General features: G+C 48.2%; 1 protein-coding gene across 1 annotated transcript in view; it reads right to left on the bottom strand.

Moving 5' to 3' along the window:
- Nucleotides 1–16,192, bottom strand: part of ITIH5 (inter-alpha-trypsin inhibitor heavy chain 5) — a 68,400-nt gene that overhangs the window by 29,428 nt on the left and 22,780 nt on the right. The window contains exons 6-7 of the mRNA XM_006130631.5: nucleotides 11,436–11,605; nucleotides 6,365–6,481 (exon numbers count right to left, since the gene is read on the bottom strand). Coding sequence (XP_006130693.3) covers nucleotides 6,365–6,481; nucleotides 11,436–11,605 — 287 coding nt within the window. The remainder of the gene's footprint in view (nucleotides 1–6,364; nucleotides 6,482–11,435; nucleotides 11,606–16,192) is intronic.

The following is a 16,192-nucleotide window of genomic DNA, read 5'->3' on the forward strand; positions in this document are numbered from 1 at the left end:
GGGGCTGGAGTTTGCCTTTCCCAGCTGGGCGTTCACCCCATGGTTTGGAACATGCAAAACACTGTAAATGGTGAGTATAATTATACATTAATCATCAACTCTGCAGCCCAGACTGAATTTGCGACGGAAATGTTTTTGTAAATCTGCGTGAAGCGAGAAAGTCTGGGGCAAGGTAAAACCTCTCAGGTTTCAATGTGCTATTCTGCATTCACACCGGAGTCGCTCCATTGAAAAGAATGGAGTTCCGTAGTTGTAAGCCAGAGAAATACAGTGGTGAACAAAGCCCTAAATTCTTCTTTTCACTGAATTTGTTTTAAACGGAATCACTTAGCTTTTAACGTGCACATCTTTTTCTAAAACCCTGAGCCTCCTCATGACAAATAATATCCCTGGAATGGATAAGTAAAGGGTCAATGCCAAGGGAAGAGACGTTACCCTCTGCCCTCGATGCATTGCCTAGTGTCTCTCTCCAGTTTGTCCTCTGAAGACTGAGTTAGTTGCCAAGCCTGAAAAATATTCCAAGCACATGAGCCCTTCCCTGCAAGACTTTCCTACAGCTGTCACTGTGGCAAAATGAGTTCATCAGGCGAGCAGATCCACCCAAGTGGATTTCAACATCAATGAGCCGCTCCGTGGGTCAGCGAGACGCAAATGGAGGCCGGGGGGGAAGGGGGGATTAAGCTTTTCGTTCCAATTCGCCAACATTCCTTTCCCCACGCGACACGGAGGGAACCGTGTTTCTCACTGTGTTTGACTAAATGCCCCTCTGCCTGGTGTCTGCTGCAATTTTTGGCAAGTGTTGAGAACACTGCGTGGTTCTATGATCCCTTTGGGCATGTGATACCAGTCCCGCTCAGTGCCCGACCCACAGAAGAGTTGAGTCTGTTACAGACGACGTCACACAATGCTTTTTAGCTCTGGAAGACCCTGGCTCAAGACACGGTGTTTTGGCCCACTTTGACAGCTTGCGTTGGGCAAACTCATAGCCCTAACCCCCAGGTAACACTGCTTCGTAGGCCAGAAGGGACCATCATGATTATCTAGTCAGAGGCGAGTAAAGACTGTGGGATGGGCCCTACGCATCAATGTCCTCCTTTCCCCAGAGATGCTCAGCCCCAAGCCCAGACCCACTCCACCCTTTCCCCAAGACCCCGCTCTGCCTCTTCCCTCCCCTACTTTGCCTTTCCCCACCTCTTCCTGCCCAGTTCTACCCGCTCCCCCAACCATCCTCCATCCTCCATCCCCACGTCTCCCCTCCCTCCCAGTACTTCCTGCACACTGCAGAACAGCTGACTGAGGTGGGCGGGCTGCTAGCGGGCAGGAGGTGGGGGGAACTGACACCCACTGATTTTTTCCTGGGGGTGCTCCAGCCTTGGAGCATTCATGGATTCATGGAGTGCCCTGTGCAGCCGTGAGATGGTAGCAACCGTTCTCTGTGCCGCAAGGGTGTCATAGGCCCATATGGACATTGCACATACCTCAGAGACAAGCCTTACCCCACAGAGCTTATCATCTAGGTCAAAGGTCTCTAAACTGGGGGGAGGGGAGCAAAGCCACCTGCGGGGGAATAGAGAAATGTCCCAGGGGGGTGGGAGCATGAGCAAGGCCCAGGCTAGCCCTCATGAGGGGCAAGGAGAGAACGCCATCCATCACCACTCCAGCCCCAGATCCACCCCCCACCCCACCTCCAGCCCAGATCTGCCCCCATTCCTCCTCCCCTCCCCCTGGGTCAGCTCTGCCTTTAGCCCCAGCTCCTTCCCTATCCCCAGCTCTGCTCTCAGCCCAAGAGCCTCAGCCGAGGAACCTTTGGCTGTGCAATAATGGGAGGAGGCAGATTCCACTCCTGTTAAGGGGGAGCAACAAGAGGAAAGTACCATTGAGCTAAACAGAACTAAATGTATGTGAGGAAACAGAAGCACAGAAAAGGAAAGTGTTTGCCCAGGCTCTGTGGCTGAGCTACCAATGGAAACCACCTCGGGCTCCCAGTGCTCCAACCAGTGACTGACACTGTCCCAATTGAGTAAGGACCATGGAATGGACCAAAAAGTGGTCGACCTACAAACATTCAGCAGTCACTGGCGTCTTTCCTCTGTCTGCTCCCCCGCCCAGTTGTCTGCAGGTTCAATACAAAGTCTGTCCATGCTCTCACAGGCAGCCATGCACTGCATGGAAGCCAGCCGGCTTTTGTGAGTGCATTCGCTGGGTGGCACATTATGTGCTGTGGCCAGCCACAGAGCACAAAACATTTTAAACAAACATCAATGGAAAAGCAAGGACAGCACCAGGTAAGACGATGTTCACTCCTTCAGTATTTTCAAGTCGGTCTAGCATGCAAATCCTACAGAGCCAGATCTGGGAACTTGGCTACATGACCGCCTGGTGCAATGCCATTGCCCGGGGTCGCTTTGTCTGGTCCTTAGTAGACTATGCATGGGTTTGCCTTTGGAGTAGCATGCATTTCCACCGGGAAGGGCAGCTTCAAATGCAGCATGTCTGTTGCTGGGCACACGGTGTAACATTTCTCTAACATTTCTCTACATTCACCCTGATGGCTGGGCAGACATATTTTGTAAATCTCCAAATAAAACCAGGAAAGCTGGCAGCTTTTCACAGAGCAGCTTTGGAAATCGCTGAAGGCTGCAACTCAGATTAGGATTTTGCTCAGCGATTCCTGGGCAGTTTAAGGTAGGTTTTGCTGGAGAGCAGCCACTGCTGAGATTAGCACTCCACAAGCCCGCCGTCAGCTCTTCAGCCACACAAGGGAGTTTCTTTTGTGGTGGAGGGAAAGAGGTCCAACGGCATCCACGCAATCAATAAAATCACCCTGGCTTCATTCTGTAGTGGAGACGTAGCATGTTTTGGCCAAGGCAAAAAGCAGGTTGATGAATTTCGCAGGCTGCCTCTGATGCCGTGTGCTAAACTCTTGTATTTCTCAGATCTTTCTGGAAATTGCATAGCCCCCTTCCTTCAGGTTCATACAATGATGGACCAAAGCAGTAAGCAGCACTTTCCTTGCCAGGAAAACAACAATAGTGACGTGCTAGTGCATAAAGTGCTTTACAATCATGTATCCTCCTCTGGAATTTGCCTCTCACAAAGGCCTTGTCTGCTAAGTGCTGCAGGGAGAGTGACACACACACAGCACCCAATCCTCATCAGGTGTAAATCATCACAGTGTCACTAAAGAGGGTTGATAGTTATTCCAAAATAGCTTATTTCAAACCAGCACGTCTACACTGCAGGGAAGCCTCAAAATTAGTCTGAGGCAGGGTTCCCTAATGCAGACGTGCTATTTCGATTTAGAGCCCCAGGAGGAATAACTTAGAATGGCCCTGGTGAGGGGCTATTTCGAAATAGCAGCAGGGGAGTGTCTACACACGCCTTATTTCAAAATAGCTATTTCAGAATAGGCATTATTCCTCATAGAATGAGGTTTACAGGTTTTGGAATAAGCCGTCCGTTATTTCGAAATGGCTGTGGAGACGCCTGCATAGCTAATTCGAAATAATGTTAATTATCTTGAAATAACGTTGCTGTGTAGATGTACCCTATGGCTATGTCTACACTGGCATGATTTTCCGGAAATGATTTTCCAAAGCACTTTTTGTGGAAAAGAGTCCATGGCCAACCTAGACGCGCTTTTCCGCAAAAAAGCACCGATCGCCATTTTCGCGATCGGGGCTTTTTTGCGGAAAACAAATCTCTGCTGTCTACACTGGCCCTTTTGCGCAAAAGTTTTTCGGAAAAAGACTTTTGCCCAAATGGGAACAGCATAGTATTTCCGCAAAAGTACTGACAATCTTACATGAGATCGTCATTGCTTTTGCGGAAATTCAAGCAGCCAGTGTAGACAGCTGGCAAGTTTTTCCGGAAAAGCAGCTGCTTTTCCGGAAAAAGTGGCCAGTCTAGACATAGCCTTAAGAGTCTGCCCCAAGTTCAAATGCTGTTAGAATCACAGTAGAAACAAGCAATTGAGGCTGGACTGACCCAATTGAGAAACGTGTTTCCTTCACGGAAAGGGGGCCTTCTATATGGACAAGCTGGTGCCACTAAATATATTTGAAGCTGTACGTCCTGTCTCTTTCAAGACTGCGGCACTTGGAAAAGAGAGAGGCCGGAGGAATTGGTACTTAGTGAAAAGAAAAGCACTGGAGCTGAAAAAGAACTCGTGCACCACCATACAAATTTGCCTTTGTCCGTGTGTTCCTGGGCAGTCCTTGTCTCTCGATTAGCTATTTTACAACAGGCATGCTCATATCATTACATAACGATCACGCCAAAGCTTCTATTCAATCTTACTGCTGCTCTTATAGGCTAAAATCAAGTGTGACTTTTAGTACATTGAATTGCCTCCCTTGGGGCTTGCATGGCAAAGAGGCAGCTAAGTAAATGACAGCATGAGGGTGGGTTCTAAATAAAGATGTACAGGCCATTAATCGAGTCCTGGCCCAACTACATAGGTAGGGGAAAGCTGCTTTGCTAATGGACTTCTGATATTCTGCTCCTGGGTTTGGCTGAAAAATAGCTGTGTCGTCTCTTGAGATGAATGGACAGACAAACCCATCCACTAGTCCCGTGTGCTGGAAAGATGCAGGGGGAGAAAGGGTTTAGCAAGCAATGTAATGCTGAGCCAGAGGATTAAGGCACTGAATGGCCAGCCTGCCAGGAGTTGGTGTGAATTGTCTTGGGTTGAAGGATTAACCTTTTACCACTAAAGGGTTTTATTTTCCTCCTGACAAGGTCTAAGATTATGTGGCATTAGTGTTGCTTGTTCATGCTCTTATTCCAAACAGCCTGGTCCAGGATTAACCCTGGGAGACCCGCTCCTAAATCAGCCAGCTCCTTGCACTGAACAGACTCAATCCCCTGCTCCCTCGTTAGAGCGGAATTTAAAACACAGATACATAGACTGGGAGCAGGGGAAAGAAAGTGACTGGGAGGCTGCCCAGAGAGTAGGGTCCATGCCTCTCCATGGAAGCAGCCAGCAGGAGCTGTTTCACCGATGAGCACTTCACTGGTAATCAGGGCTCAGCAAGGAAGGGAGAAGATGCCGCGATGGGGAAACTCTGTGAGAGTCCAAAGCTACGTGGACATTGGGGAACCGTAGAGGTTCCAGAGGAGCACGCCCGTCCACATCCGCCTCTTTTCAAGGGCTGCACGTAGTTACGGCTTTGCCTAAAAATCATGGTTCCAACACTAAGGACCAGTGGCGTAGCGAAGGGAGGCAGGGGAAGGCAGTTGCCCCCGGGTGCTACGCTGGGAGGGGCAATTTAGTCCCCCTCCACTACTCCTGTGATCCCTCGGCTCGCCTGCTCCTACTCCGCCCACCGCCACCAGCTGGAGCCTTCTCCCCGCTTCTCTGCCCCCAGCCCAACTTTCCTCCATCTCTGCCAGTAGGTTAGTGCATGCGGGAGCCCGGCCCCAAACTGGAGGGGGTGGGGGCAGACGTGGTACATGACCTGCTCATTCCAGGGATGGGCTCAGCTGTGCGCCAGGTTCGGGGCCCCGCAGCAGTGGTGGTGGGGAGGGGCACAAATTTTGCCTTTGCCCCTGGGCACATAACACCCATGATACGACTCTGCTCAGGAAGGGGGTTTGCACGTGCTAAGGTAGCACCAGTATTGGCAGCCAAATAAATTACCCTCCAGAGGACAGCTCTAGGCCAGCAGCCAGTGGAGCTAGCCAGAGGAGCTAGGCGGGGCTGCTTCTATGTCACTCACCTGTCATGATAATATATCCCAATCCCACATAGGCCATGCTTCCTCCTCAGACCAAGCACTGTCCTGCAAACTCGTGCTGGCTTCCACCCCTGTGCAAATCCCCCACCACAGCATCTTAGCCGGGCTGGAACTGACTGGTATTATGCCTGATGGGCCATGGTTAAACCTGTACTAGGTAAAGCTGCAGGCTGTCCAGTCATCAGACAGGACGGGGTCCTTCAGCAGCCTGGGCCTCTTGGGCTAATCCTTGCCTAGAAGGGGAGGAGACAAGATGAAGGGAAAGGAGACAGCTATTTGGGAGGGCCGTGGTCCTACGGATCAAGCTGTCTCCTGGATTCTAGGCTGACCGTTCACCTTCTCAGGCTGTTGCTCCCACGTGGCAGCTGTGGGGGGCATGCAGCTGTCAGAATGGGGTGAAATCTGCACCCTCCTAAAGTCAGAAGAATTTGTGTCATTGACTTCAAAGGGAGGCCTGGATTTTGCTCAGAGAACTTCTCCCTCCTCTTCCTTTCAAGGGCCTCATGGTGCTGGGGACTAGACACCTAATTTCCCCTTTGCCCTGGCGGCCAATCTGCCAACCTTAGTGGTTGTCATGGTAACCTCCCAGCGAACTGCTCTTCATGGCATATGGTCCCCTGGCTCACCTGTCTGAGCTTTGTTCCCACCATGGAGGCACTGCTGTCCAGCACGAACACGACGTTCTTCGGCAGCGGTGGGAGATCCTGGGGGGCGAAGTAATGCACGAAGTAGCCATTCAGAATCTGAGGGAAGGGGAGAAAAAGTCAAGGACACGTGGCAGGTCACACGATTGTCACTCGCACTTGTCACTCGGACCCCTTTGCAACTTGCAGCTGGAGCGCATGGGCCTGCCCCGGGGAAGTCAACAGGAGGTTTGCCATGCCTCTCAATGGGAGCAGGAGCTATTCTTAATTCTGAATAGCATCTTCTGTACCCACCTGGATGACAGGTTTCAGCCATGTTAGTCTATTTTAGCAAAAACAACAAGGCACTTTAAAGACTAACACATTTATTAGGTATCTTCCAGCCCACTCAATTAGTCTCATAAGCACCGGTTCTACAATTGACAGGCACTTTCCCTCTCCTCTTTCCCCTCCCTTTCTTTTCTGTTATAAATTCTGGGTTCCTGTTATTTCCACTCCAGCTCATCTGAGGAAGTGGGTTTTTCCCACGAAAGCTCCTGACACTATATATATTTTTGTTAATCTCAAAAGTGCCACAGGACTACTTGTTGTTTGTAAAGTTACAGACTAACACGGCTACCCCTCTGAAATGTATTAGGGTATTTAGCGCTCACAAACACTTATGCTCGATACCCTCATAAATGTGTTAGTCTTTACAGTGCCACTGGACTCCTTGCTGGTTTTGTGCCAGTGATGTCCCCAAATGCTGGGCAGAGCTAGATGCAGCTGCCTGGTGCAGTGGGGAGTTAGTGCAGCAGGAGAAAAGAATGAAATAGCCCTGGGTTGAAGGGGAAGGAGAGATTTTTCAGCTGAGACTTTAAAGGAGGTGGGAGGTAGTGATATGGAGAGTGAAGGGAGGGCTGTTCCAGCTGGCAGGAGCTGCAGACAGGACAAGACAGGGCTAGCGGAAGCAGGGCATGGTGGGGGCAACTGAGGGAAAAGCCAGGCCGTGTTCAAAGACAAGGACAGGTGGCTTTGGGCAGGCTCCCAAATGAATGGAGTTCCCCACTGACCGGCCAGGGCAGCAGGCAGTTCTACTTGCCAGAGAAGTGGACGGGGTTCTGCATGGGTGGTCTCAGCTTCCCAGGCTTCCTGCCTGTCTTGATCCACTGTTGCCACAGCTGCGGCAGCCCCCAGCCAGCAGTTACCCAGCGGTGGCTCTGTGAGTGGGGAGCCAAAAGCAGCTTTCCGGGAGAGCTGTCAGACAGACACCCCCCCCCCCTTGAACCTGTCCCTTCAGCACAACGCCAGGGCGTCTGCTCCCCTGCCAGGGGAAATGGACAGGGCCATGCTGAAGGGACAAGGTCAGGAGGGGGCCATGTCTGGCAGGGCCCCGCAGTACTCACAGAGAGCAGCCTTCTCCCCCAACTCTACCCCTTCAACATGGCCCCCTTGGTTCCCTTGGGCAGGTGGGAACAAGATGGGCAGGGAGCTAAGTCCTGGCAGCCAAGACCACCCAACAGCTGCGAGAGAAGAAGGCTTCTTCTACTGACAGAGCGAGTACTGCCTTGCCTGGGGGTACTAGGCGCCCTTCTCCCCTGCTTTGAGCCCCCATGAGTACTAGGCACCCCGGCTCCCAAATGAAACAGGGGGCTCAGCAAAACACACCTGGGAACCTCTGGTCTAGATGGAAGAGGACGAAGGCTTGAACATGAATTTCAAGCAGAGTTGGGAGCAAGGAAGCGAGGTTGTCTCATGACAAACGGTGAAGAACCACCTGCCACGATTCAAGGAGGATGTGGGTAAACTGGAAAGGGTTCAAAGAAAAGCCACAAAAGTGACTGAAGGCTTAGAAACAGGCCTAGTAGTGATAGACTCTAGGCGGGGTGGTCAATAGACTTTGCCGGGCCAGCAACATTTTATTTGCATATTTGCTTATTCATGCTGGCCTGGCAAAAGTTTGTGAAAGGGTTTGCCAGTCCCCAGTATCAAATAGGTTGGGAACCATAGGTCTAGATGATCCCTGATAGATGTTATGTAACCTGCTCTTAAATATCTCCAGTGACGGAGATTCCACAGCCTCCGTAGGCAATTTATTCCAGGGTTTCACCATCCTGAGAATTAGGAAGGTTTTCCTACTGTCCAACCTAAACCTCCCTTGCTGCAGTTTAAGCCCATTGCTGCTTGTCCTGTCACCAGAGGCCAAAGAGAACAATTTTTCTCTCTCCCCCTTGTAACATTCTTTTAGGTACTTGAAAACTGCTGTCATGTTCCCTCTCAGTCTTCTCTTTTCCAAACTAAGCAAGCCCAATTCTTTCAGTCTTCCCTCATAACTCATGTTTCAAGACCTTTAATCATTTTTGTTGCTCTTTCTCTGAACCTTTTCCAATTTCTCCACAACTTTCTTGAAATGTGATGCCCAGAACTGAACACAGTACCTCAACTGAGGCCTAACCAGCACAGAGTAGATCTTGCTCACAACACTCTTATTATGCATCCCAAAATCACGTTTGCTTTTTTTATTTTTTTACAACAGTGTCATGCTGTTGACTCATATTTAACTTGTGGTCCACTATCACCCCTAGATCCCTTTCAGCAGGACTCCTTCCTAGACAGTCGCTTCCCATTCTGTACGTGTGAACTGATTGTTCCTTCCTACGTGGAGTACTTTGCATTTGTCCTTATTAATCTTCATCCTGTTTACCTCAGACCATTTCTCCAGTTTGCCCAGATTATTTTGAATTATGGAACTCCTTGCTAGAGGAGGCTGTGAAGGCTAGGACTATAATAGAGTTTAAAGAGAAGCTAGATAATTTCATGGAGGTTAGGTCCATAAAAGGCTATTAGCCAGGGGATAAAATGGTGTGCTTGGCCTCTGTTTGTCAGAGGCTGGAGAGAGATGGCAGGAGACAAATCGCTTGATCATTGTCTTCGGTCCACCCTCTCTGGGGCACCTGGTGCTGGCCACTGTCGGTAGACAGGATACTGGGCTAGAAAGACCTTTGGTCTGACCCAGTACGGCCATTCTTATGTTCTTATGTTCTTATGACCCTATTCTCCAAAGCATTTGCAACCCCTCCCAGCTTCATATCATCTGCAAACTTAATAAGTGTACTCTCTATGCTGATAACTAAATTGCTGATGAAGATATTGAATAGAACTGGTGAGACACATATAAACTAGGCGTATATTTTTGACAGCGAAGGTAATTAGCGCTAGAAAAATTTATCCAGGATTATGATGGATTCTCCATCACTGGTAAGATTTAAATCCAGAGTGGATGTTTGGCTAACAGATCTGCTCTAGCAGGATTGGAGCAGGCAGATCTGGCTCCATGCTCCTGGAAGGGGTGGACCTCAGGCAGAAGGGGTGGGACTGAAGACAGCTGGCTCATAGCGCTGCCTGGCTCTCCAGGCAGCCCCAAAACCTCCCAGAGCATGGCTTACAGCACTCCAGCAGGGACTTAGAGGGCTCTGGAAGGTTTTGAATCACCAGGTCCCTCTGCCTTCCCACTGTTCGTCAGCGGGCCTGGCTCTAGGAATTCTTTTGGGGACGTTCTGTGGCCTGTGTTATGCAGGAGATCACACTAGAAGATCACAACAGCCCCTTCTGGCCTTGGAATCCATAAATCTATTTAAAAACATACATACACACTTTGTCCAAAGTGCACCTGCATGCCACGGCATTGTGCACCGCCTTGTGGCTGGCCATATCCCACTGTAGCCCTCAAAATAGGGTCTTCACATGGGGTAATTTGTTTCAGCATAGCTGGAACAGTTACAAAGGATATTGTTCCTGGTGTGCCTGTTTAGAGCCAGCAACCCTAACTATTTGCGTTCTGTTCACGAAATCAATCATTGGCTAATCTTTGCAATTGAGCGCAGGTGAAAAATTGCTAGGTCTGTGGGTAAAATTGCTGGGTGACTTGGATTTGACTGCTTTCTTACAGGCAAATTTTCCATTGTCCCCTTTCATGTGATGCTTTAACTTCAACAGATAAAGGCTATGCTTGGACAGTTTGTGCTAGCTTATTTATCATGTGGCGTTTAGCTAGTTGCCTGCAGGTACAGATGTTTTTATGTAGCACTAGGGGATCCATTCATCGGTGTTGCATATCGGTGGTGTATGAAGAACACATAGTCTGTGACAAGTCAAGCCACCGTATGGTCCAGTGAGCTGAATAATGACCACCCTCATCTTGATTATAAAAATGTGGACTACAAATTCCAGCATGCAATGATCCGGAAGGAAGCTACTCAGCTAAAGATGGAGTATCCCATGCAGGAACAAGTTGCCTCCTCTGAGTCACATTCGAGATACGGGATGCTAGTGTTGCCGGCTTTGAGAACTGGATCACGAGTGTCACAATAGTGGATGTTTCTTAAAGACTCAACTGCCAGGATCAACCTGCATGTGTCTCCAAAGGGAGGCATGGGTTAGGACAAGAATCAAGGGGATTAAATTGCAGGAAGGGAGGTTTAGGTTGGACATTAGGAAAAACTTCCTGTCAGAGTGGTTAAACACTGGAATAAATTGCCTAGGGAGGTTGTGGACTCTCCATCACTGGAGATATTTAAGGGCGAGTTAGATAAACATCTGTCAGGGATGCTCTAGATGATGCTTGATCCTGCTTTGAGTGCAGGGAACTGGACTTGATGACCTCTTAAGGCCCCTTCCAGTTCTAGATTCTGTGAATCTCAGCTTTTATGTCCTTCAGAAAAGTAAGTTTCTAGCCTGCAAACAAGGACACCTTAGTGGCTGAGAAACCAAAAGGGAATGAAAATTATTTTTTGTTATTTAAAAAAAAAAAAAAATCATGATTTTTAAGCACAATCCTGTGGTGGTTTTTTTTTTTTTTTAGAGAAAGGGGAAGTTAATAATCAGTGGGGCTGGCAGTAAGAGGGGCTGCCATCTGGCAATGTTACACCACTTAGGTGTGGTCTTTAGGTTCCTACAAGGAGCAGAAATGATGCTCATTTGGTGAAAATTAGTTATGGAATGTGGGCATCCAACACCAATCAGCTACCTCTGGTATTGTTAATAACACAAGGAAAGTCAGGCATGTGTACTGTACCTGCACATCTCCAACACTTAGCTCCCTGTTGACATCATATCGAACGATAAAATCACCCAGAATGCCATTGCGGGCAATCTGGTTTTGCTGTACAATGGTGGGACTGAAGGTCACTTTGGCTAACGTTTTTGTCTGGCCGATAACGGTAGACGGAGGTGGGGAGATGTCATCTGGTGGGGAAAAGAACAACCAGCAATATTACAGCTTTTCTAGTTATGTTGTACAGATTCACCCTGATTCAACACAGCACATGGGCAATTATCATGCAATGAAGTCCAATGAATATTAATGACTATTACATTTTGAAATCAGGGGAGGGCAAAATAGCCGCAATAAAATAAGAACTACCCAGTTGCAACCCTTACTGCACCCAGCCTTGATATCCTATGGGAGGATGGACAAGTCTGGTTATCTTCACATCTTTGTTGTTACTTTTGGAGGTGATCTTAAACCTGAAGGTTGGATCTGCTCTAGGAGGCTGTTAAAGTACCCGTTCCAGTTTTGGTAAGAGAGAACATTTGTCCCCAGGTCCTGGGCTAATACCCCACTGAGTGGGGTAGTTGTTTACTTCCCTCTCTTGCATGCAAACGTATCCACATTTCAGTGAGATTGTACCTGTATACGTTCCAAAGTGTGCCACCACCCTGCTATTTAAATTGGAGTTTGGCCCAAATTCATGTTTGGCGTTGCGTTTCCCCAAAATTGGGGTGTGCTCACGTCCATTTTTAGTACATATTGAAAACTCAGCCAGCTTCTCAGCTGATGTCAAGCAGAAATACTTATTTCGCCACTGTTACAATAGTATTCGAGGTCTTGCAGGGAAGAGCAATGGAGGAGGAATGGGTTTCCTCTCAAGCTTCAAGAGATGGGGTGGGCAATAATTTTTGACCAGGGCCACTTCAAAGATTTTGGAAGTGGTCATGGGCCACCCCAGAAGGGGCAGGGCCTCAGACGGAAGGGGTGGGGCCTCAGGCGGAAGGGGTGGGCCTTTCATAGCAGGAGTTGACAGGGCTCACACCTCCCCTGTGGCTCTCAGGCAACACATTAGTGGGGGACAGGAGCTGAGAGCCCTTTCAATTCCTGCCATTTAAAGGGCTCACTGCTCCCGGCCTCGCTGCTAGCACGTTGTTTGGGAGCCAGGGACACATGAGCCCCTTCAACTGCTTCTATTTAAAGGGTTCGCGCCTTCTGGACACCCCTGGGGAAGGCACGAGCCCTTTAAATAGAAGCAGGTAAACGGGCTCGCAGCTCCCAGCACTACTAGCATGTTGCCAGGGAGCCGGGACTTGCAAGCCCTTTTAACTGCATCTATTTAAAGGGCTCACATCTTTCCTGTGCCTGTCACGCAACGTGTTGCCCGGCAGCTGCAGGGAAGGTGCGAGCCCTTTAAATAGAAGCAGTTAAAAGGGCTGGCATGGGCAATGTGCTAGGAAGTGGGGCTCCCCATGCAGATACTTCGTGGATGGTCGTCAAGTCATCTTCTTTTTGTTAAGCTGAAGAAATTGAGTTCTGTGAGTCTATCGCTATAAGGTCTGTCCTCCTGGCTTTCCCTGGAACCCTCTCCAATTCTTCTGGTGCCCACTGTGGGCACCAGAACGGGACATAGTATTTCAGCAGTGATCAGACTGATGCTAAATACAGAGGTGAAACAACCTCTCTACTCCTTCTTCAGGGTTAGTAAAACATTCCACGTGATCTGGAAATGGAAGCACCCTCCTTGTCCACATCATATAGCACAGGCAGTGACTGTTCAAGCTTCTTCTACAGGCTTCACTCAAAGAGGAAATTCAGGGCGCTCTGACCTGAATGCATATCAATTCACACAGGGAATCTATGGATAGGGACTCTAGCTCCAGCTTTGCCAGGAGTGTCCTGTAGCCTCCCCAAGCCTCAATTTGCCCATCTGCTAAACAAGGGTAATGACTCCTAATCACTTTTGTGAAGTGTGTTGAGATCAAGGAGTGATAGGTAGAACTTTGCAATTGTCTAGCACCTTGTGTCACCTCAAAGCACTTTGCAAAGATGGGTAAGGGATATTCTCCTTATACAGCTCATAGTAAGGTCTGGAGAGAGGGGCTAGGTGACTTTGCCAAGGTCATCTACAGAGTCACTGACAGGACTGGTTGAGAAAGTGGCTCTGATTCTGCCCAGTCAATTCTCGGCCCTTTCCACTGCGAACTCCAACAAACTAGTTAGGGCTAGTTGTGATGTGGAGACTTGTTGAATAAAATGGACATAAAGCTAATTTTACCAAATAGCCAGATAGCACATACTGCCTGCTTCTTCCTGCCTTGCTTCCATTTGAACTAGTGGCCAACAGGGGAAAGACATAGTTTATATATATGAGTAAACATCCAAAAGGGCACAGACCTCCCTTTTAATTTGACCTGCAGAACAAACAGCTTGCATGATCCAAATGCTGGAGCCTCTACCTGTCTGATTCATGCCCACAATGATCCCAGGAACAAGGGCAAATTTTTAGATTTCTTCTTAGAATTCCACCGTCAGTGCAAACAAGGCTGACAAAAGCAAAACCATGCTCTGTTCAAATTGACCTCTTAACGTGTCTTCATTTGATGTTACCAAGTGAAGTGCCAAGCAATGCAGTGCAAAGGTGAAGCCAAATTCAGACTTGATCAGAATTTGGGAGAGCCCAGATCCAGAACTCCAACCACGAGTTCACCCTGAGCTTTAAAATGGGAACTTCCAGGGAGGTGGAATGAAAAAGGGGAACATAAAAATCCCCTTGCAAGATGGGGCTTTGAGCACCAGCTGTAAAATGGAAGAGAAACAGGAGTAACTACCACAGGGTCTGGTGTTGCCTGGGAATGTGGAGATACTGTACGTGACAGGAAAAACGTTCTCACCACACTGCTTCATAGGGAGAGAAGGGTGCCAGGTGTTGAGTAGACCTAGGCTCAGTGCCAAAGGAACGGGGAATTCTGGGGTTAGATGTCAACATGGAAAGTGTCTACGTTTTGAAGTCATCTGAAAGAGTGGGAATTCCTGGCCTCTGCTTCCTCTGCACTGTTTTATCTGTGTTACAGTAGTAGAAAGGGAGCAGACACCTGACCAGCTCCGGAAATCATTTTCCAAAATTCGTGCGCCCTGCGGCTTCCTTTTGGGAAAAACCATAAACCTGGCTGGTTCATGCATCTGTGACCCTGCTTACAAAGGAAACAGGCTACAGACACTTGGCTTAGCTTTGTCAGAAAAGCAGCCTCATAGAATCATAGAATCATAGAATAATAGGACTGGAAGGGACCTCGAGAGGTCATCGAGTCCAGCCCCCCGCCCTCAAGGCAGGACCAAGCTCCGTCTACACCATCCCTGACAGATGTCTATCTAACCTGTTCTTAAATATCTCCAGAGAGGGAGATTCCACCACCTCCCTTGGCAATTTATTCCAATATTTGACCACCCTGACAGTTAGAATTTTTTTCCTAATGTCCAATCTAAACCTCCCCTGCTGTACTTTAAGCCCATTACTCCTTGTCCTGTCCTCAGTAACCAAGAGGAACAAATTTTCTCCTTCCTCCTTGTGACACCCTTTTAGATATTTGAAAACCGCTATCATGTCCCCCCTTAATCTTCTTTTTTCCAAACTAAACAAGCCCAGTTGATGAAGCCTGGCTTCATAGGTCATGTTCTCTAAACCTTTAATGATTCTTGTCGCTCTTCTCTGTACCCTTTCCAATTTCTCCACATCTTTCTTGAAATGTGGCACCCAGAACTGGACACAGTACTCCAGCTGAGGCCTAACTAGTGCAGAGTAGAGCGGCAGAATGACTTCACGAGTTTTGCTTACAACACACCTGTTGATACAACCTAGAATCATATTTGCTTTTTTTGCAACAGCATCACACTGTTGACTCATATTCAACTTGTGGTCCACTATGACCCTTAGATCCCTTTCCGCCATGCTCCTTCCTAGACAGTCGCTTCCCATCTTGTATGTATGGAACTGATTGTTCCTTCCTAAGTGGAGCACCTTGCATTTCTCTTTATTAAACCTCATCCTGTTTACCTCTGACCATTTCTCTAACTTGCTAAGGTCATTTTGAATTATGTCCCTATCCTCCAAAGAAGTTGCAACCCCACCCAGTTTGGTATCATCTGCAAACTTAATAAGCGTACTCTCTATCCCAATATCTACATCATTGATGAAGATATTGAACAGTACGGGTCCCAAAACAGACCCTTGCGGAACTCCACTTGTTATTCCTTTCCAGCAGGATTTAGCACCATTAACAACAACTCTCTGACTACGGTTATCCAGCCAATTATGCACCCACCTTATCGTGGCCCTATCTAAGTTATATTTGCCTAGTTTATCAATAAGAATATCATGCGAGACCGTATCAAATGCCTTACTAAAGTCTAGGTATATGACATCCACTGCTTCTCCCTTATCCACAAGACTCGTTATCCTATCAAAGAAAGCTATCAGATTAGTTTGGCATGACTTGTTCTTCACAAACCCATGCTGGCTATTCCCTATCACTTTATGACCTTCCAAGTGTTTGCATATGATTTCCTTAATTACCTTCTCCATTATCTTCCCTGGGACAGACTTAAACTGACCGGTCTGTAGTTTCCTGGGTTGTTCTTATTCCCCTTTTTATAGATGGGCACAATATTTGCCCTTTTCCAGTCTTCTGGAATCTCCCCTGTCTGCCATGATTTTTCAAAAATCATAGCTAAAGGCTCAGATACCTCCTCTATCAGCTCCTTGAGTATCCTGGGATGCATTTCAT

This window comes from Pelodiscus sinensis, chromosome 1 (genome assembly GCF_052426305.1).
Source record: "Pelodiscus sinensis isolate ZL-2025 chromosome 1, ASM5242630v1, whole genome shotgun sequence".
Lineage (NCBI taxonomy): Eukaryota > Metazoa > Chordata > Testudines > Trionychidae > Pelodiscus > Pelodiscus sinensis.